The 22,539-nt window shown below is 45.8% G+C and overlaps 1 protein-coding gene across 1 annotated transcript in view; it reads left to right on the top strand.

Moving 5' to 3' along the window:
* LOC144681152 (dynein axonemal heavy chain 8-like) overlaps positions 1-22,539 on the top strand; it is a 1,929,890-nt gene that overhangs the window by 1,765,147 nt on the left and 142,204 nt on the right. The window contains exon 80 of the mRNA XM_078542879.1: positions 7,311-7,384. Within this exon, the coding sequence (XP_078399005.1) occupies positions 7,311-7,384 (74 nt within the window). The remainder of the gene's footprint in view (positions 1-7,310; positions 7,385-22,539) is intronic.

Raw genomic sequence — 22,539 nt, 5'->3', positions numbered from 1 at the left:
GGGAAGTGGTCAGTAATGGTTGGGCGGATAGTCGTGTCTGCATGGGGAATGGTCAGCTATGATCAGGAGGATATTTGGATCTGGCTGGGGGAGTGGTCAGTTCTGGATGGGAGGAAAGTTGGGTCTGGTCGTGTGAGTGGTCAGTGCTCATTTGGCACGTAGTCGATCTGATCGGAGAGTGGTCAGTTCTGGTAAAGAGGGTATTTGGATCTGGCTGGGGGGAGAGATCAATTCTGATCAGGATAGTCGGGGGGTGGTCAGAGGGGTGGTCAGTTCTGGTCAGGATGGTAGTTGGGTCTGGTCAAAGAGTGGTCAGTTCTGGTCGGGATGGTAGTCGCTTTTTTCTGGGGAACAGTCAGTTCTGGTTGCAAGGGTAATCAGGTCTGGTCGGGGGAGAGTTCAGTTCTGGTCAGGACGTTAGTCAGCTGTGGCTGGGGAACGGCCAATTATGTTCAGGAAGGCATTCGGGTCTGATGTTGGAGTAATCAGTTCTGGTCTGGATGGTAGTCGAGTCTGGCCAGAGAGTGGGCAGTTCTGGTTAGGCTGGTAGTCGGGACTGGTGGGATGGTAGCTGATTTTGATCAGAGAGTGGTCAGTTCTGGTCGGGACTGGTCAATGAGCGGTCAGTTCTGGTCAGGAAGGTAGTCAGGGGTCATTGGGGTGTGGTCAGTTCTGGTGCAAGAGTAGTTGGGTGCGGTCAGGGGAGTGGTCAGTTCTGGTTAGGCTGGTAGTCGGGACTGATGGGATGATAGCTGGTTTTGTTCGGAGAGTGGTCAGTTCTGGTCGGGACTGGTCAGTTCTGGTCAGGAAGGTAATTGGGGGTCATCGGGGAGTTCTCAGTTCTGGTCAGGACTGGTCAATGAGTGGTCAGTTCTGGTCAGGAAGGTAGTCAGGGGTCATTGGGCTGTGGTCAGTTCTGGTGCAAGAGTAGTTGGGTGCGGTCAGGGGAGTGGTCAGTTCTGGTTAGGCTGGTAGTCGGGACTGATGGAATGGTTGCTGGTTTTGTTCGGAGAGTGGTCAATTCTGGTCAGGACTGGTCAGTTCTGGTCAGGAAGGTAGTTGGGAGTCGTCAGGGAGTGGTCAGTTCTGGTGCAAGAGTAGTTGGGTGTGGTCAGGTGAGTGATAAGTTCTGGTCAGGGGGGTTGTCGAATCTGGTTGTGGGGGTGGTCAGTTCGGGGCAAGAGGTTAGTCAGGTCTGGTTGGGGAGTGGTCAATTCTGGTGGAAGGGTAGTTGGTGCAGTCAGGGGAGTGGTCAGTTCTGGGCGAGTCAGGGGTAGTTGGTTCTTATCAAGGAGTGGTCAGCTCTAATTGGGAGGTTACCGTGTCTGGTGGGGAGTGGTCAATTCAGGGCGGGAGGACAGATGGGTCTGTTCAGCGAGTAGTTATTTCTGGTCAGAAGGGTCATTGGGTCTTTTTGGGGCGTGGTCACTTCTGGTTGGGAGGGTAGTCAGGTGTGGTCATGTGAGAGATCATTTCTGGCCAGGAGGGTAACCTGGTCTGGTGGAGGAGTGGTCAGTTGAGGTCAGAAGAGTAGTCGCTTCTGGTCGGGGGCATGATCATGTCTGGTTGGGATGGCAAGTCAGGTGGTTTCCCCGACCTGCAACTTGACCTCTCGGGCAGGGGCTGGGGGTGTGGAGAAGAGAGAGCATGAGGAACAGTGAGAGAGGGTGTGAGAGACGTTGTGAAAGGGTGAGAGAGGGACAGAGTGGGAGAGAGAGGGAGAGCAAGGGAGTGAGAGGGGGTGAGAGGGAGAGAGATTGAAGAGGGAGGGAGGGTGATTGAGGAAGAGAGAGTGTGAGTGAGGAAGAAAGAGAGTGAGTGAGGGAGAGAGAGCAGGTCAGTGAGAGGGTGAGAGAGAGAGAAGGTGAGAGAGAGGTTAAGGGGGGGAGTGAGAGAGTGTGAGAGGTTGAGAGAGAGAGGGAAGAAAAACAGAGAGTGAGAGGGTGAGAATGAGAGAGGGAGAACAAGGAAGAGTGGGTGAGTGAGAGATTGAGAGAGAGAGGGTGTGTGAGAGAGAGAGAGGGCGAGAGAGAGGGTGAGAGAGGGAGAGTGGGTGAGCGAGAGAGAGTGGGTGAGTGAGAGGGTGAAAGACAGTGGGTGAATGAGAGGGTCAGAGAGAGTGAGTGAGAGAGAGAGGGTGAAATAGAGAGAGAGGTTGAGAGTGAGAGGGTGAAAAAGAGATTGTGAGAGGTTGAGAGAGGGGAGATGTAAGAGAGAGAGGGGTGAGAGAGAGAGAGTGAGAGGGCAGGAGAGAGAGGGAGAGAGAGGGAGAGAGAGGGAGTGAGAGGGAGTGAGAGGGAGAGATAGAGGGAGAGGCTGAGAGAGGGTGAGAGAGATGCTGAGAGAGGGAGAGAGTGGATCCGAGAGGGAGAGAGAGAGCTTGAGGGAGAGAGATGTGTGAGGGAGAGAGGGTGAGTGAGTGAGAGAAAGGGTGAGAGACAGTGTGAGTGAGAGGGAGAGAATGAGAGAGAGAGGGGGCATGAGACAGAGAGAGGGTGAAAGAGAGAGTGAGTGGGGTGAATGAGAGAGAGAGATGATGTGAGAGGGAGAAACAGAGGCTGAGAGAGAGAGTGAGATGGTGAGAGAGAGGGTGTGAGAGAGAGAGGGAGAATGAGAGAGACAGGGTGAGGGATGGAGAAGTTGAGAGTGAGCAGGTGAGAGAGAGAAAGGTAAGACAGAGAGAGGGCGAAAGAGAGAGAGTGAGAGTGTGAGAGATCGAAAGGATATGGAACTGTAGCACGAGCTACATCATTAGAAAGTGGCAGTTTTGTGTTTGGCAACTCTACAGAGACATTGGGCATGTCTATTCTAAGTTGCGCTGTCACCTCAGGAATTGACGGCTCGACATTAATCACAGGCAGAATAGTTGGTTGTTGGAATGTCTCTCTAGCATGAATATGATCTACAAACAATGCTATCTTCCACTTGTACTTGGAAAGATAATGGACCAGTCTCCAAGACAATGGTTCCAGGAATCCAACAAGGTCCACTTCCGAAATTTTGCACAAATACCGTATCACCAACACTGAATGTGCGAGCTTTGCTATGTATATCATGGTTCCATTTTTTAATTCTCTGATTCCGCTCTACCTTCCCCTCTAAATTTGGAAACACCAGGTTTAACTGTGTATGTAGGCGGCCTTTCATCAATAATTCAGACAGCGTTGAACCCATAGTTGAATTTGGCATTGTACGATAAGTAAGAAGAAAGCTGGAAAGTCGAGATTTTAGAGTACATTCTTGAAAGTTTGCACTGCTCTCTCGTCTAAACCACTCGATGAAGGCTGGTAAGGGGCCCTTTTAATATGCCTGATTCCATTCATATTCATGAATTTCTGAAACTCTGTGCTGGTAAAAGCTGTACCATTATCAGAAATGACGATTTCAGATAGGCCATGTTTGCTAAAACACCGATACAGCTTCTTGATAGTTGCGCTCGATGTTGGCGATTTGACTTCGTATACATCCATCCATTTAGAATGTTCATCTACATTCAACAAAAACATGGTACCTAAGAATGGCCCTACATAATCAATATGTAGTCTAACCCAGGGTTGACCAGGCCACTCCCAAGGATGCAGAGGAGCTGAAACAGGCAACTTCTGTTGTTGCTGACACTGGAGACAGTGCTTGACCATGCTTGCAATGTCATTGTCAATGCCTGGCCACCAGACATAGCTTCACACAAGCATTTTCATCTTTGACATGCCTGGATACGCACTGTGGAGCTCTGTCAAGAGTGGTTCTCTTCCTTGTGATGGGACAACAACTTTTGTTCCTTCCAACAAAGTTCCACCTTGACAACTTAACTCTGTTTCTGGCATGGTCTCAAATTTGACCATCCTTGCAAGACAAAGTCTCTGACTTTCGACAATATTGGATCTCTGTTCATCCAATTTCTAATTTGCTTCACACACACAGGCAAATAATCCAAGAAATTCAGTAATATCACAATTTCTTGTGGTGCTGGAGCATGTACAATGCTATCTGGTAACGGGAGATGACTTAGTGCGTCCACATTTGCAATATGTAAGCCAGGACGGTACATTAAGGTATACTCATACACAGATAATATCAAAGCCCAATGTTGTATTCTTGCTGATGCTATTGTGGAATAGCCTTATCCTCACTGAATAAACCCATTCGTGGTTTACGGTCTAACACAGTGGTGAAATGTCATCCCTGTGGATACTGGTGGAATTTCTTCACTCCAGATACCACCTTTTCTAGCTGGGAATAACCCTTCTCGGCTGTGGAGAGGGTTCTCGAAACATAGCCAATGGGCCTTTCTGATCCACTTTCCATTCTATGTGATAACACTGCTCCTACACCATAAGGAGAGGCATCACATGTTAATACTAACTCTTTTGATGGGTCGTAGTGTACCAATAAACATGACAAATGCAACAGTTTCTTTACTTTCACAAAGGCTTCTTCCTGTTGTGAATTCCACGACCATTGGTGATCCATTTTTAACAGCAAGTGTAATGTGCTAACACAGTTGATAAGTTTGGCAAAAAACGACAATAGTAGTTGATTATACCCAGAAAGGACTTGACTTTGGTTACATTGGATGGTGAGGGTGCATCTTTTATTGCCCCAACTTTCTCTTCTGCCGGATGCAAACCCATGGCGTCCACCCTGTGACCCAGGTAAGTAACTTCTGGTACTTGAAATGTGCATTTCTCCTTCTTTAACCGTATGCCGGCTCCCATGAACCTTCTTGGTGTCTCCTCCAGGCTGGTCAAGTGTTCAGTCTCGGTTGACCCCGTCTGTGGTCAGAGCATCATCTAGGTACACTATCACTCAGGGAAGTCCTTGCAAAAGACTCTCCATTGTTCTCTGGAAGATAGTGCATGCAACCAGAGAGACAGAGAGATGAGAGAGAGAGTGAGAGAATGAGAGAGAGAGAGGGTGAGAGAGAGAGAGATTGAGAGAGAGTTAGAGGGCGAGGGAGAGAGAGTGAGAGCATGAAAGAGGCAGAGAGGTTGAGAGAGGGTGAGGGAGTGGGTGAGTGAAGGGAAGAGAGGGTGAATAAGGGAGAGAGAGGGTGAGTGAGGGAGAAAGAGGGTGCGTGAGAGAGAGAGGTTGAGTGAGAGAGAGAGGGGGGAGTGTGAAAGAGAGAGGGTGAGTGTGAGAGAGGGGGTTGAGGGAGAAAGCAGGTGAGTGATGGAGAGGTGAGATAGAGAATGTGAGAGAGAGAAGGGGAGAGAGAGAGAGAGGGGGAGAGAGAGAGGTTGATAGAGGGAAAGAAAGAGGGTGGGAGAGAAAGAGTGAGAGAGAGAGAGGGTGGGAGGGACAGTGTGTGAGAGAGAGAGAGGATGAGGGAGAGAGAGTGAGAGGGTGTGTGAGAGAGAGAGTGTGAGAGAGGGAGCAAGTGGGATAGAGAAGGTGTGAGAGGGAGATAGATGGTTAGTGAGGTAGAGAACATGAGAGGGAGAGAGAGTTGGTGAATGAGGGAGAGAGAGGGTAAATGGAAGGGAGAGGGTGAGTGAGAGAGAGGGAGTGAGAGAGGAAGAGAGAGCAAGAGGGTGAGAGAGAGAGAGAGCGAGAGAGAGGATGGGAGAGAGAGGATGAGAGAGAGAGAGAGAGGGTGAGAAAGGGAGAGGTTGGGAGAGAGAAGGAATGAGGAGAGAGAGTGTGAAAGGAAGAGGGTAAGTGTGACAGAGAGAGAGGGTGAGTGAGAGAGAGTGTGGGAGGGTAAGGAAAGAGAGAGAAAGAGGGTGGGAGACAGAGATTGTGTGTGAGAGAGAGGGTGAATGAGGGAGAGAGAGGATGAGAGAGAGAGGGTGTGAGAGAGTGACGGGGTGAGCAAGAGAGACAGGGTGAGAGAGAGAGTGAGAAAGAGAGGCTGAGAGTTTGAGAGGGTGAGATAGAATGAGAGGGTGGGAGAGAGATAGAGTGGGTGAAAGGGGGAGACAGAGATGGTGAAAGAGAGAGAGGATAAGAGAGAGAGACTGTGTGAGAGAGAGAAAGGGTGAGGGTGGGAGGGAGAGAAATAGGGTGAGAGGGAAAGAAAGAGTGTGAGGGGAGAAGAGAGAGAAAGGGTGAGAGCGACAGTGTGTGAGAGAGAGAGGGTGAGAGAGGGAGAGAGAGTAAATGGGAGGGGGTGTGAGAGAGAGACAGGGAGTGAAAGAGAGAGAGAGTGAGAGAGAGGTGAGAGGGAGTTTGTGAGAGAGAGAGGGTGAGTGAGAGAGAGAGGGCGAGAAAGGGAGAGAGGCTGAGAGAAAGAGTGAGAGGGTGAGATAGAACGAGAGGGTGGGAGAGAAAGAGCGTGGGTGAGAGGGGATGAGAGAGGGAGTGAGGTGGAAGAGAGAGAGGGTGAGGGAAGGGAGAGTAAGAGGGGGAGAGAGAGAGGGTAAGAGAGAGGCTGAGGGGGAAAGAGAGGGTGGGTGAGAGAGAAGGAATGAGAGAGAGAGGGTGAGGGGGAAGCGAGAGAGGGTGAAAGAGAGAGGGTGAGGGGGAAGAGAGAGAGAGTGAGAGAGGGAAGAAGGAGAGAGTGAGAGAGAGAGCGTGAGGGTAGAGAGAATGGTGAGAGATAGAGGGGGAAGAGGGGGAGAGAGAGAGGAGGAGGAGAATGGGAAAATGAGAGGGTAGATGGGGAAGAAAACTGCTGCGATCCAGTTGGAAGGGGTGGGATGGGGGTTCAGGGCATCACAAGAAAATTGCTCTGTGTGGGCTGGCGTTGGAGAGAAAACTGCTGCAATCCGGCGGGGGATGCAGGGAATGGAGCGGGGGTGTGCTGCACTATTCACAAAGAAAAACATAATACTAGTTTGAAAAAACCTATGTTGAAACAGAGTCTGCTTTTTCCAAAGTTAGTTCAGTTTTAGGATGCTTGGAGCAGCAGAAATTCAGAAATATGTAGAACAAATTTTATGATCGTTTTTGTTGTCAGAATGCTTAAGGTAAGTAATTTTGCTAATCGCAAATGTTTGAGTGCTACTGTTTTGGGCCATGGATGACAGTGATGTGAGTTACACTACTTGCAATGTTAAATGATAGCTAAATGATTGCTTTTGAGCACAACTGATGTCAAATGAGTGCAAATGAACACTGTTGAATGCAAATGTCAAAATCTTCTGGCAAGTTAATCTCTCTGGGCATTCCTTAAATCTCACAGATTTTGTATACTGGAGGGGCCATACCTCAAACGTAAACCACTGCCACAGGGTCATCACAAGTAAAACCCTTTAGTTGGTATTTTGCTGTTATTGTGGTTAACTCCTGTTCACATTTGTGTAGACTATAATTATAATCTAAGACTGAATAATGTTTTGTGTGAAAGCTAACTGATGCGTTTTCTTTAGATTGTCGGGCAATATCCATGGGTCAGGGACAAGAAGTTCATGCCAGAAAGTTGGTGGCAATGTCTATGCATCAGGTCAGAAAAAATCATGTATTTTAATAAATCTTAAATAAATTTCATGCCACGTCAGTCAATTTCAATTTTCAATATTCCAAAGATTTTCATGAACATTGTATTCTTCAAGGTGATGTGCACCCCTCATATGGCAGAATTTTGCCCTTGGTTGGCGGGCGGGCCCTACCGGCTCGGCGGCGGGTGGACAGCCAACCCCCGCCACTGAAACAGGGCCTGCCGCCATTTTGAGTGGGTGGGCCAATTAAGGCCCGCCCAGCGGCCTACCCGACGGGAAGCGCTATGCGTTTCCTGTGCGGTGGGGGGGGAGAAATTCCCCATCTGTCAAAGTGCGCACTTTTGCGCATGCGCGCGAAAGAGCGCACTGCTCCCTGAGGCAAAGCCCTGTCTCAGGGAGATAATATTGACAGGTAAGGAAAGTCAAAAAATAGAAAAATTAAAAACATATTAACATGTCCCCCTCATGTGACAATGTCACTCGAGATGGGACATGTTAATAAAAATGACATAAACTTTATTAGACTTTTTAAAAACGGACCAGTGGATGAGGTTTCATGCTTTATCAGAAGCCCGCTGGGGCTCCTGGCCTGCCCGCCAGCCTTAAGGTTGGACGGACAGATCTTTAATTATCTTAATTAGCCTGTCAATGGCCTTAATTGGCCATTGGCAGGATGGCGGGCGGACAGCTGATTTCGCTGTCTGCCCGCCTTCCTAAAAATTTAAAGGGACCAGGATGACGTCGGGGGCTCCTACCGACATCATCCCACGTCATTTTCCCGTCGGCGAGCGGGCACTGCCCCCAAATTGCCGACGGGAAAATTCAGGCCATGGTGAGCTTTTCTGGCATAATTTTCAATTAGTAGAATCACAGGGGGCAAATATTCTCAGTCTTTATCTAGGTAACATTTTTCCTCTGTTGCCAGTATGTGTTGGAAAATAGGTGCACGACTGTGGATTTAGCCTAACGAAAACTTTCTCAGGTTGAAATCTGACAAAAATTCCCACTATGTTATGTTGCTGTGTACTTTAACTTCTGTGTTCTTTAACTCAAAATCTCAAAATATATGTATTCAATCGAAGGCTGAGATTATTTTTGTCCTTCTGTACCACAAGAACAATCATTCAACTTAAGAACATATGAAATAAGAACAGGAGTAGGCCATTTGGCCCTTTGAGCCTACTTCACCATTCAATACAATCATGGCTGATCTTCTACCTCAATTTTACCTTCCATACTGTTCCCATATCCTGCAATTCCCTTAGTACCTAAAAATGTACCAACCTCTGTCTTGAATATATCCCAACAACTGAGGTAGACAATTCCAAAGAGCCACAACAATTTGGGTGGAGAAATTTCTGCGGGTCTCAGTGGCCAATCCGTACTTTGAGGCTGTGATCTCTACTTCGACGTTCCCCAGCCAGGAGAAATATCTTCCCACCATTCACTCTGTCAAACCACTTAAGAATTTGATATATTTCAATGAGATCACCTCTCATTCTTCTACATTCCAAGGAATATAGGCCTAGTCTACTCAACCTCTCCTTGTAGGACAATTCCTTTAACCCTGGAATCAGTCTAATGAAGCTTTGTTATACTCCCTACGAAGCTAGTATATCCTTTTAGATAAGAAGTCCAAAATTGTACACTGTGCTCCAGGTTTGGTGTCATGAATAGCCTATTCAATTGCAGTAAGTCTTAATCACCCTTATACCCCAATTCTATTGTAATAAAGGTTAACAAATCGTTTGCTTTCCTAATTGCTTGCTCCGCCTGAATGGTAACATATTATTCAGGTACACGGACACCCAGGATCCTCTGAATATCAATACTTCCCATTTAAAAAATATTCTACTTTTCAATTTTCTGTCTAGAGTGGATAACTTCACACTTCCCTACTTTATATTATGAATATATGAACATACAAAATAGGAGCAGAAGTAGACCATTTGACCCTTCAAGTCTGCTCTGCCATTCAATGAGATCGTGGCTGATCTGCTAATGTTTCGAATTCCACATTCCCATCTATCCCCAATAACCTTTGATTTCCTTCCCTAACTAGAATCTATCTACCTCCACCTTAAAAATATTCAATGACCCGGCCTACAACACCTTCTTAGGCAGAAGTCGCGCAACCCTCTGAGAGAAAAAAATTCTCCTTATCTCTTATTCTAAAATGGCAACCCCTAATTTTAAAGCCGTGCCCCCTTGTTCTCGACTCATCCACAAGAGGTAACATCCTTTCCACGTTCACTTTGTCAATACTGTTCAGGATCTTATATGCTACAACCAACTCCCCCTCACTCTTCTAAACTCCAGAGGAAACAAGCTCAATCTGTCTAACCATTCCTCATAAGACAGCTTGCTCATTTCAGGTATCAATCTAGTAAACCTCCTCTGAACCGTTTCCAATGCATTTACATCCTTCCTATAAGAAGACCAAAACTGCATACACATTGGTCTCACCAATGCCCTGTATAACAGAAGCATAACATTTTTTTTATTCATTCACGGGATGTGGGCTTCGCTGGCTGGGCCAGGATTTATTGCTCATCCCTATTGCCCTTCAGAAGGCGGTAGTGAGCTGCCTTCTTGAATTGCTGCAGTCCATGTGGTATAGGTACACCCACAGTGCTGTTAGGGAGGGAGTTCAAGGGTTTTGATCCAGCAATAGTGAAGGAATGGTGATACATTTCCAAGTCAGGATGGCGAGTGACTTGGAGGGGAACTTCCAGGTGATGGTGTTCCCATCGTACTGCTACCCTTGTCCTTCTAGATGGTAGTGGTTGTGGGTTTGGAAGGTGCTGTATAAGGAGCCTTGGTGAATTCCTGCAGTGCATCTTGTAGATGGTACACACTGCTGCTACTGTGCGTCGGTGGTGGAGGGAGTGAATGTTTGTGGATGTGGTGCCAATCAAGCGGGCTGCTTTGTCCAGGATGGTGTTGAGCTTCTTGAATGTTGTTGGAGCTTCACTCATCCAAACAAGTAAGGAGTATTCCATCACACTCCTGACTTGTGCTTTGTAGATGGTGGACAGGCTGTGGGGAGCAGGAGATGCGTTACTCGTTGCAGGATTCCTAGGGAAGAATTTTCCCATCGGCGAGCTGGGGTGGGGTGCACTCGCCAATGTGTAAAATGACACACGGTGCCGTTGGGCGGGCATCCCGACGTCACCGCGCATCATTTAGATTGCCAGTTCGGTGGCTGCACACCTGCCGAAATGTCAAAGGCCTATTAAGGCCATTAACAAAGTCATTAAAGCTGTTAAGAATGCTGCCCGTCCAACCTTAAGGTTGGCGGGCAGGCGAAGAGCCCAGGCAGCCTCGCATTTTTCATGAAACCTCATCCACGGATGGGATAAGGTTTCATGAAGGGTTCATTAATTAAATAAAATTTTTTTGAAAAAATTAATGGGCATGTCCCAGATCATGTAACAGTTTCACATGAGGGGACATGTCCTTCAAATTTTTTTTTACCTTTATTACATTTTTCGAAACTTAAACTAATCTCCCTGAGGCACGAAGTCGGTGCCTCAGGGAGATTTATGCGCTTTCTCACGTGCATGCGCGAAAGAATGCAGGCCCCAACTCAGGGAATCCCCCCTGCCCGCGCTGGGAGCACACAACACTTCTAGGTATGCGTCACGCTGGGCGGGCCTATTAAGGCCTACGCACATAAAATGGCGGTGCGCACCTGATCGGAGGCACCGATCAGGTTCGTGCTTGCTCCTGCCCGCCCCCGCACAACCTTCCTGACAGGGGGAAAATTCAGCCCCTAGCCTCTGACCTGCTCTTGTAGCCACAGTATTTATATGGCTAGTCCAGTTCAGTTTCTGGTCAATGGTAACCCCCAGGATGCTGATAACGGATGATTTGATGATGGTAATGCCATTGAACATCAAGGGGCGATGGTTGGATTCTCCCTTGTTGGAGATGGTCATTGCCTGACACTTGTGTGGCATGAATGTTACTTGCCACTTGTCAGCCCAAGTCTAGATATTGTCCAGGCCTTGCTGCATCTGGACAAGGACTGCTTCAGCCTCTGAGGAGTCACAAATGGTGCTGAACATTGTGCAATCATCAGCGAACATCCCCACTTCTGACCTTATGATGGAAGGAAGGCCATTGATGAAACAGCTGAAGATGGTTGGACTGAGGACACTGCCCTGAGGTACTCTTGCAGTGATGTCCTCGAACTGAGATGACTGACCTCCAACACCACAACCACTTTCCTTTGTGCTAGGTATGACTCCAACCAGCAGAGAGTTTCCCCCCTGATTCCCATTGACTCCAGTTTTGCTAGGGCTCCTTGATGCCACACTCAGTCAAATGCGGCCTTGATGTTAAGGGCCATCACTCTCACCTCAACTCGAGAATTCAGTTCTTTTGTCCATGTTTGAACCACGTTTTCCCACATTATACTCCATCTGCCAGATTTTTACCCGCTCACTCAACCTATTTATATCCACCTGCAACTTCCCTATGTCCTCTTCACAACATACTTTTCAACTTACCTTTGCGTCATCTGCAAAGTTAGCTACCATGCCTTCACTCCCCTCATCTAAGTCATTGATGTAAATTATAAAAAGCTGAGACTTCAGCACAGACCCCTGCGGGACTCCACTCGTCACATCCTGCCAATCAGAAAAAGACCCATTTTTGCATATTCTCTGTTTTCTGCCAGCCAGCAAATCTTCTATCCATGCTAATACGTTACCCCCCCAAATTATGAGCTTTTATTTATTCTTTTCCTTTTTAAATACCTGTAGAAACTCTTGCTGTCCATTTTTACATTTCTAGTTAACTTCCTCTCTTGCCCTAATTTCTTTCTCCTTATTAACTTTTTAGTCATTCTCTGCTGTTCTTTATATTCTGACCAATCATCTGACCTGCCACCCATCTTTGTGCAGTTATATGCTTTTTCCTTAAGCTTCATATTTTCCTTTTCACTTAAGCTTTATGCTTTCCTTAACTTCTTTAGTTTACCAAATATCCCCTTAAATGTCTGCCACTGCTCCTCTATTGATCTATCACCTAGGGTAGAATCCCAGTTCACTTCAGCTCGCTCAGCTTTCATGCCCACGTGGTTGCCCTTATCTAAGTTGAAAATACTAGTCTTAGAACCACTCTTCTTCCTCTCAAACTGGATGTAAAATTGAATCACATTGTGGTTGCTGCTACCTAAGGGTGCCTTTAGTCTGAGGTCATTAATTAATCCTGTCATGTTACACATTAACAAGTCTAATATAACCTGCTCTCTGGTTGATTCCACAATGTGCTGCTCTAAGAAACTATCTCGAAAGCATTCTATGAACTCATCCAGGCTACTACTGCCAATACAATTTTTCTAGTTTATATGTAGATTAAAATCACCCATGATTATTGCCATCCCTTGATTACAAGCATCCAATATTGCTTCTTGAATACTTTGTGGTTACTGTAAGGGGGTCTGTAGGCCACTCCCACTAGTGACTTCTTTCCCCTACTATTCCTTATCTCCACCCAAACCGATTCTACATTCTACTCTCCTGAACCAAGGTCATCTCTAACTATTGCACCAATGCCATCCTTGATCAACAGTGTTATCCCTCCACCTTGACCTAGCTTCCTATTCTTCTTGAATGTTATATACCCCTCAATATTCAGGACCCAATCCTTGTCACCTTGCAGCCATGTCTCCATAATGGCTATCAGATCATATTTATTTACTTCAATGTGCGCTATCAATTTATTTACTTTGTTATAACTGCTATGCACAGTCAGATACATAGCCTTTAGTTTTATCTTTTTGTTATCTTTGTAACATCTAGTCTTGACTATCGTTGTACTCTTAGGTTTTATTTCTCTGCCCCTCCCTGCTATCCTATGACCCCGCCTTGCTTAGTTTAAAGACCTCTCTATGTCCCTAGTTATGCGATTCACAAGAACACTCATCCCAGCATGGTTCAGATGTAAACCGTCCCAATGGTACAACATCCACTTTCCCCAGTACTGGTGCCAGTGCCCCACAAACCAGAACCCACTTCTACCACACCAGTCTTTGAGCCACACATTCATCTCTCTAATCTTATTTGCCAATTTGCACATGGCTCAGGTAATAATTCAGAGATTGTTACCTTTGAGGTTCAGCTTCTTAAATTGGTACCTAGCTTCTCATACTGACTATGGAGAACCTCCTTCCTTGTCCTGCCTATGTCGTTGGACCGCGACAACTGGATCCTCCCCCTCCCACTGCAAGTTCCTCCCCAGCACTAAGCAGATGTCCTGAACCCTGGCACCAGGCAGGCAACACAGCCTTCTGGACTCTCACTCTTTGCTGCAGAGAACTGTATCAATCTCCCTGACTATACTATCCCCTACTACCACTACATTCTTGTTTGCTCCCCCCCGGCTTCCTGTACAATGGTGCCATGGCCAGCCTACTCATCCACCCTGCAGGCCTCACTTTCGTCCACATAGCACCTCAAACCTGTTTGACAATTGTAAAGTCTGAGGCTCCTCTGCTACTGTCTGCTCAGTCCCATTAGCTGCCTCACTCACGGTCACAATCTTCCTGTCCCTCACTGCTGAACAAAACAGACGACTCTATCCTAAGAGGCATGACCATCTTTGGAACAAAATGTCCAGGTATTTCTCCCCCTCCCTTATGTTGCGCAGTGTCTGCAGTTTGGCTTCCTGATCTGGAATATTTCTAGCTGGTTACACTTTCTTCAAGCCTGTTTGTCATGGATTACCTTAATGTCCAAAAGCTCCCACATTCCACAACTGCAACATAACGCCTGTCCTGCCATTGTTACTTATGTTATTTAGTTAACTTAATTTAATTACTCACTTAATTACCTTAGAATAATTCCTATGTATACCACACCTCATTTCCTATGCACTGAATTCCCATGTGAACCTAATTCACTACTCACTTGATCTCCATCTCACTCCTGGGTAGTCGCCTGTCTCCTCCAGTGCCCTTTACTGATCATGCGGTTTTACCCCCTGGTGAGTCACTAGCTAGTTTTACCTTCTTGCTACAGTAATTAACACCACTTGAACAAACTGCTTTCAGGTGATTGACAGATAAATGCCACTCTAGGCAGTTTCTTTGTTTTACAAGCTAACCTAACTTACTTGAAGGTTAGTACCATGTCAGATCTTGATTCTTAAACTATAATTAAAACCTGAAAGAGACTTACCAGAACTTACCACATGGACCTAATTTGCTGCTCATTCAGCCTCTGTTTCACTCTGGCGTAGTCACCTGTCTTCTCGTACACCCCTTACTGATTTTACTAATTATTCAATCTGCCATTTTCCTGCCCACTCACTTAACCTGTCTATATTTCTTTACATCCTCTTTGCATCCTTGCCTCAAGTTACTTTCCAACTAACTTTGTGTCACCTGCAACCTTGGATACATTACATTCAGTCCCCTTATCTAATTCATTGATACAGATTTTAAATAGCTGATGTCCAAGCACAAATCCTTGCAATACCCCACTTACAGCCTGCCTAGCCAATTTATTCCAACTCTCTGTTTTCTGTTTATTTACTATTCCTACTATTTCCAGAACATTTTTTGTGCCTTCTATCAGAAAAGACAGACACAAAGTATTTCTAGATTATCCTTTGCTAAATGTTAACATCCTCCCAATCTTTGGGCTTACAACACTTTTTGGCAACATTATAAGCCTCTTCCTTTAATCTTTACCAATTTTAACTTCTCACATTTGAGCCATTTTTCTCATGGTGTTTCTATTATTTAAGGGAGTGCATATTGCAAATTAAGAATTCATTATTTAATTGATTGCCATTGCCTATTTATTGTCATATCTCTTAATTTAGTTCCCCACTCTATCTTAGTCAAGTTGTATACCATACTACATAGTTTGCTTTATTCAGATTTAAGCCTCCAGTTTTGGTTTTTAACTAAATCACTCTCAAAGTCAATATAATAATAAAATATATTATGGTCACTCTTCCCTCGAAGCTCCTTTTTAACAAGGTTATTAATGAACCTTATCTCATAGCATTATACTAGATTTAAAATGAACTGTTTGCCATTTGGTTCCTCAAGCATTGATCTTGAAAACTATCTTGTACACTGAAGAGTATAAGAACATAAGAAATGGGAGCAGGTGAAGAACCTGGTCCGCTGTTCAATATGATTATGGTTGACCTTCCGAATCAGCTCTACTTTCTTGTCTGTTCCCCATATCCCTTGATTCCCAGCGAGACCAAAAATCTATCCTAACCTTCAGTACACTCAATGTTAGGCTATCCATAACCCACTGCGGTAAACAAATACAAGATTCACAGCCCTCTGAGTGAAGAAATTACCCCTCATCTCAGTCTTAATTAATCGACCCCTTTGCCTAAGGATGTGCCTCCATGATCCAGAGTTCACCGGCCGGGGGACAACCTTTTCTATTCTTTCACAAATGTGGGCATTGCTGGCTCAGTCAGCATTTATATTGCCCTTCCCTAATTGCACTTGAGAAGGCACTGGTGAGCCACCTTCTTGAACCCCTGCAGCCTATGTGGTATAGGTATCTACCCTGTCAAACTCCTTCTTAATCTTGTATGCTTCAATAAGATCACCTCTCATTCTTCTAAACTTTAAAGAGTTTGGGTTCAATTTATTCAGCCTCATCATAGGGCAGCCCTCTCATCTCAGGAAGCAATCTAATAAGCATTGGCTGTATCACCTCCAAGGCAATTATGTTCTTCCTTAGATATAGAACAAAGCAATACACAGTAAACCTGTGTGATTGACCGAAGGCACATACCAGTGGCATTTGCTAAATAAATAGTGAGGGCCAATTGTGTTGTTGAAAACTTTTGATCAGCCTACTTGCATTGGGAGATGAAGTTTTGAGAGAGAGGGTAGGGGAGGGGGAGAGTTGTGAAAATGATGGGTGTAAAGATGTGAGAGCAGCAGAAAGGTTGAGGGTGAGAGCTGTGACAGTTGAGGTGCGTAAAGATGTGAGATGAGTGGGAAGGGTGAGGGGAAGAGTTGTGACAGTGAAGGTGGGTAAAGATATGAGAGCAGTGAGAGAGATGAGAGGTAGAGTCATGACAGTAGGGTGTGTTGAGTTGTGAGAGCAGTGGGGGATTGGGTAAACACATGGTGGATCCATTTATTGAGACTAAACACAAAACATAAGAACAAAGCCATAGGGCAGAATTTTACAGCCTGCGGGCAGGCGCGCGCCTGACTTGATCAGGCGTAAAATCATGTGAGATGGCGTCAGGCAAGCGTCCCAATGTCATGGCACGACACTTTGCTCGGCAAGCGTGCGCAAAAGTTGGAAGTGTACCCGCCGACAATGAAGAGGGCAATTAAGACCATTAACGGCGCAATTGTCTCTGATTTATTGTGGCCTGTCCAACCTTTAGGTTGGTGGACAGGCAAATTGGCCAGGCAGCCTTTACATTTTTCATCAAACCTCATCCAAGAGTGGGATGAAATCTCCGTTATGAAATAAAATAAAAATAAATATCTGTGGACAGCATTTTTATGAGGTATATTTTCAGGTGCTTGATTGTGACATGGACATTTTTTTGCAGCTTTCTATATCTTTATTTCATTATTTGAATGTCTGCAGCTTCCTGAGGCAGCTGTCAGTCTTCAGGGAGCTCTCTCCCCCGCCCTCTTCCTGCCCCCCACTCCGGCAACACTGAGCTTTTCAGTGCACCTTTCCGCTTGCCGTTAATTGGCCAGCCAGCATGAAATCGCGGTTGGGGGCCGATTGCGGCTGGTCTGTTTCCCGGGCCCACCTATCGCAGGCGCCGCCAAAGGAAAAATTCAGGCCATAAGAGTTTGAAGACATCAGCAGCAGAGCTGTGTGTGTGTTTCTCTGCTCACAAACCAAAGCAAAACTGAGGCTGTGTGACACACTTCTGTCTAGTCATGACATGCTGCTATCCCTTTAAGGCAACATGCCCCTTGCTTTTAAAGATACTTTCCCCCTTCCAAAGAAGCATAACCATTTACAATACATGTTCATATTTAGTTACCATTACACAAGTGCATACAAACATACAAATTTGGAGCGGAAGTAGGCCACTCGGCCCCTTGAGCCTGCTCTGCCATTCATAAGATCATGGCTTATCTAACTGCAACCTCAATTCCACATTATGATCAACCCCTGATAACCTTTCACCCCCTTGCTTATCAAGAATCTATCTGACTCTGTCTTAAAATAGTCAAAGACTCTGCTTCCCCTGCCTTCTTGGAAGAGAGCTCCAAAGACTCTGAGAGCAAAAAAATTCTCATCTCTGTCTTAAATGGGTGATCCCTTATTTTTAAACAGTGATCCCTACTTCTAGATTCTCCCACAAGAAGGAACATCCTTTCCACATCTGCTACGTCAAGTCCCCTCAGGATCTTGAAGATTTCAATCAAGTCGCCTCTTACTCTTCTGAACTCCTGTGGATACAAACCTAGCTGGTCCAACCTTTCCTCATAAGACAACCCTCCCATTCCTGGTATTAGTCTAGTAAACCTTCTTTCAGCTGCTTCCAATGCACTTACATCCTTCCTTAAATAAGGAGACCAATACTATACTCAGTACTCCAAATGCTGTCTCACCAATGCCCTGTACAATTGAAGTATAACATGGAGGAGCACTGATTCATCAGCTGAGAGTGGGTGGTACATGGTAATCAGCAGGAGGTTTCCTTTCCCATGTTTGACCTGATGCCATGAGACTTCATGGGGTCTGGAGTCGATGTTGAGGACTCCCAAGGCAATTCCCTCCTGACTGTATACCAATGTGTTGCCACCTCTGCTGTGGTCTGTCCAGATATGCACAGGGATGTTGGTGTCTGGGACATTATCTGTAAGGTATGATCCTATGAGGATGACTATGTCAGACTGTCAACAGGGCTGAGTTTGCCATTGTTGTTTCTGGTGCCTGGATCAATGCTTGGTGGTCCATCTGATTTCATTCCTCTTAGACTTTGTAGCGGGTTGATGCAGCAGTGGTTTGCTAGGCCATTTCAGAGGGCAGTTAAGAGTTAACCACATTGTTGTGGGCCTGGAGTCACATGTAGGCCAGACCAGATAAAGACTGTAGATTTCCTTCCCTAACGGACATTTGTGAACCAAGCCCAGATGAAATGTCTCTGACGTTGTTAAGAAAAGCAAGAATAGAAATAGGAGAGACTTGGACCATCATTTTCTATCCACTCTGACTACAGGGTTTGTGCTAGAGGGCTGTTAGCATTATACCATTGTTGAAAAGGCAGGGATAGACTGATTAATTACAGGGCAGACAGCCGAATCCTCTTAAACTATTGAAAAATATTCTGAGGGACACTATAAATTTTCATTCAGAAAGGCATGGAATAATCAGGGACAATCAACTTAGACTAGTTAAAGGAAGTCCTGCTGACTGACTTGGTTGAATTTTTTGAGGAGAGTTGATGAGGGTAGTGCATTTGATCTAGGATTTGAGATTTGAGCAAGGTGTTTGAGAGGCTCCATTGTGGTAGACTGGTCGGAATAGTAAGACTCTATAGAAACCAGGGCAAGTTGCATGTTGGGTCCAAAACTGGCTCAGTGTAAGGAAGCACAGGGTAATGTCTGCCAGGTGCCTTGTGACTGGAAAGCTGTTTCCAGTGGGATTCTGCAGGGCTCAGCAATAGGACCCTTGCTTCGTGGTATATACCAATAACTTAGGTTTAAATGTAGGGGGCATGATTAAGAAGTTTGCAAATGATGCAAAAAATGATAATGTGGTTAATAGTGAAGAGGAAAGCTATAGATTGCAGGAAAATATCAATGCATTGGTGAGATGGTCAGAAAAATGGTAAATGGAATTCAATCTGGAGAAGTCACAATCGCTGAATTGTTACAGCACAGAAGGTTATTTGGCCCATTGTGTCTGCACTGGCTCTCTGAATGAGCTATTCACTTAATGCCACTCCCGTTCCTTCTCCACATAACTCTGCACATTCTTCTTTTTCAGATAACAGTTTAATTCCCTTTTGAATGCTTCAATTGAACCTGCCTCCGCCACACTCTCAGGCGAGGCATTCCACACCTTATCCAATCTCTGGGCAGAATTTTCTGCCTTCCAAACGGGCGGGCCCAACCCAATCTGCAGGGGGTGGGGAGCCGATCCCCGCCGGAGAAGTGGGCTCCGCCGCCATTTTAAGTGGGCGGGCCAATTAAGGCTTGCCCAGTGTGACGCCCGGCGGGAAGTGCTATGCACTTCCTATGTGGGGAGGTGGGATTCCCCAAATGCAAGAGTGCGCCCTTTCGCGCATGCACTCGAAAGAGCGCACATCTCCCTGAGGCTAAGTGCTACCTCAGGGAGATCGCTGAAAGTTGTACAAACATTAAAAATAGAAAAAAAATCCTTAACATGTCCCCGTCATGTGACAATGTCACACGAGATGGGACATGTTAATAACTTTCACAAAAACTTAATTAAACTTTTTTAAACCCTGCATGAAACCTCATCTCGCCGGTGGATGAGGTTTCATGTTTTTTCCATTCCCCACCGGGGCTCCTGGCCTGCCTGCCAACCTTAAGGTTGGACGGGCAGGTCCTTTAATTGTTTTAATGATCCTGTCAATGGCCTCAATTGGCCATTGACAGGTTGGCGGGCCCGCAGCTGATTTTGCTGCGCCCCCGCCTTCCTGAAGATTTAAATGGGGCGAGATGATGTCAAGGGTTCCCCCCGACATCATCCCACGTCATTTTGCATATCGGTAAGCAGGCCCCGCCCCCTGCTCGCTGATGGCAAAATTCAGCCCTCTGTGTGAAAATAATTTTTCTCATTTCACTTTTGCTTCTCTTACCAATTACTTTAAATGCAACCACAGAAGGTGCAATACCTGTCCCTTTACTTCCCCTCTCCTCACTGTCAAACACTCCTTTCAAGTGAAGCATCATTTCACTTGCACTTCCCTCAATTTAGTCTGCTGCATTCGCTGCTCCCAATGCAGTTTCCTCTACATTGGAGAGACCAAACGCAGACTGGGTGACCACTTTGCGGAACACCTTTGGTCTGTCCGCAAGCATGACCCAGACCTCCCTGTCGCTTGCCATTTCAACACTCCACCCTGCTCTCATGCCCACATGTCTGTCCTTGACCTGCTGCATTGCTCCAGTGAAGCTCAACACAAACTGGAGGAACAGCACCTCATCTTCCGACTAGGCACTTTACAGCCTTCCGGACTGAATATTGAGTTCAACAATTTTAGATCATGAACTCTCTCCTCCATCCCCAACCCCTTTCCGATCCCCCTTTCTTCCAATAATTTATATAGATTTTTCTTTTCCCACCTATTTCCATTATTTTTAAATGTATTTCCATCCATTGTTTTATTTCTGCCTTTTAGCCTATTTCGATCCCTTCCCCCCACCCCACCCCCACTAGGGCTATCTGTACCTTTATTATCACATTCCTTAGATAATATCACCACCTTCAACACCTCTTTGACCTTTTGTCTATGACATCTTTTGGTTATCTCCACCTATCACTGGCCCTCCATCCTGCTCTACCTGTCCCACCCCCCTTTAAACCAGCTTATATTTCACCTCTTTTCTATTTTTCCTTAGTTCTGTTGAAGAGTCATACGGACTCAAAATGTTAACTGTGTTCCTCTCCGCAGATGCTGCCAGACCTGCTGAGTTTTTCAGGTATTTTTGTTTTTGTTTTTGACTTTAAATCTGTTCCCTCTTACTCTTGATCCTTTCATGAGTGGGAACAGTTTCTCCCTATCTACCCTGTCCAGAGCCCTCATGATTTTGAATACCTCTATCAGATCTCCCCTCAGTCATCTTTTCTCCAAGGAGAACAATCCCAACCTCTCCATTGTATCTTCATAACTGAAGTTCCTCATCCCTGGAACCATTCTTGTGAATCCTTCCTAAAGTATGGTGCCCCAAATTGGGCACAATACTCCAGTTGAGGCCAAACTAGTGTCTTATACAAGTTCAACATAACCTCCTTGTTCTTGTACTCTATTCCCTTATTATTAAGGCCTAAGATAGACCCATTTAGGGGAGCCAGCGGTGTAATGGTAATGTCACAAGTTATCCAGAGGCCCAGGCTAATGCTCTGAGGAAATCCCACCTCAGCAGCTGGTGGAATTTAAATTCAATTAATAAAACCTTGAATGTAAAACTAGTGTCATTAATTGTGACCATGAAACTATCATCAATTGTGGCTTGTTAAGCCCCCTGAAATGGCCTAATAAGCCACTCCGTTCAAGGGCAATTAGGGATGGGCAACAAATGTTGGCCTTGCCAGTCATGCCTACATCCCATGAAAGAATAAGCATGCTTTATCAGCCACTTTCTCAACCTATCCTGCCACCTTCAATGACTCATGCATATGCACCAAGATCCCTCTGCTCCTGTACCCCCTTTAGAATTGAGCCCTATATTTTATATTGTCTCCATGTTCTTCTTACTTAAATGAATCACTTCACATTTCTTCACATTGAACTTCATCTGCCACCTATCTGCTCATTCCACCTATGTCTTCTTGAAGTTCTGCACTATCCTTCTTGCAGTTTACAATGCTTCCAAGTGTCAAAAGTGTGCGCTGTACACCAAGGCCTATGCCATTAATGTATATCAGGAAGAAGCAATCCACGTCCATATGCAGTAAGAGCTAGACAATATCCAGGCTTGGGCTGATAAGTGGCTGGTAACATTCGCGCCACACATGTGTCAGGCAATGACCATCTCCAACAACATAGAATCCAACAATGTATCCTTGAAATTCAATGGCATTACCATCGCTGATACCCCCACTATCAACATCCTGGGGGATTATTATTGGCCTGAAACTGAACTGGACAAACATATCAATACTGTAGCGGCAAGACCAGGTCAGAGGTTGGAAATTCTGCAGAGAATAACTCACCTCCTGAATCCCCATAGTCTGCCCACTATCTACAAGACACAAGTCAGTAGTGTGATGGAATACTCTTCACTTACCTGGATGAATGCAGCTCCCACAACACTCAAGAAGCTTGACACTGTCCAGGACAAAGCAGCCTGCTTGCTTGGCACCCCATTCACGAACATTCACTCCCTCCATCACCGATGCACAGTGGCAGCAGTGTGTACCATCTACAAGATGCACTGCAGGAACTCACCAAGGCTCCTTAGACAGCACCTTTCAATCCCACGACAACTACC

This window comes from Cetorhinus maximus, chromosome 5, assembly GCF_964194155.1.
Source record: "Cetorhinus maximus chromosome 5, sCetMax3.hap1.1, whole genome shotgun sequence".
NCBI classification, from domain to species: domain Eukaryota; kingdom Metazoa; phylum Chordata; class Chondrichthyes; order Lamniformes; family Cetorhinidae; genus Cetorhinus; species Cetorhinus maximus.
This window is presented reverse-complemented; position numbering and strand designations above follow the sequence as displayed.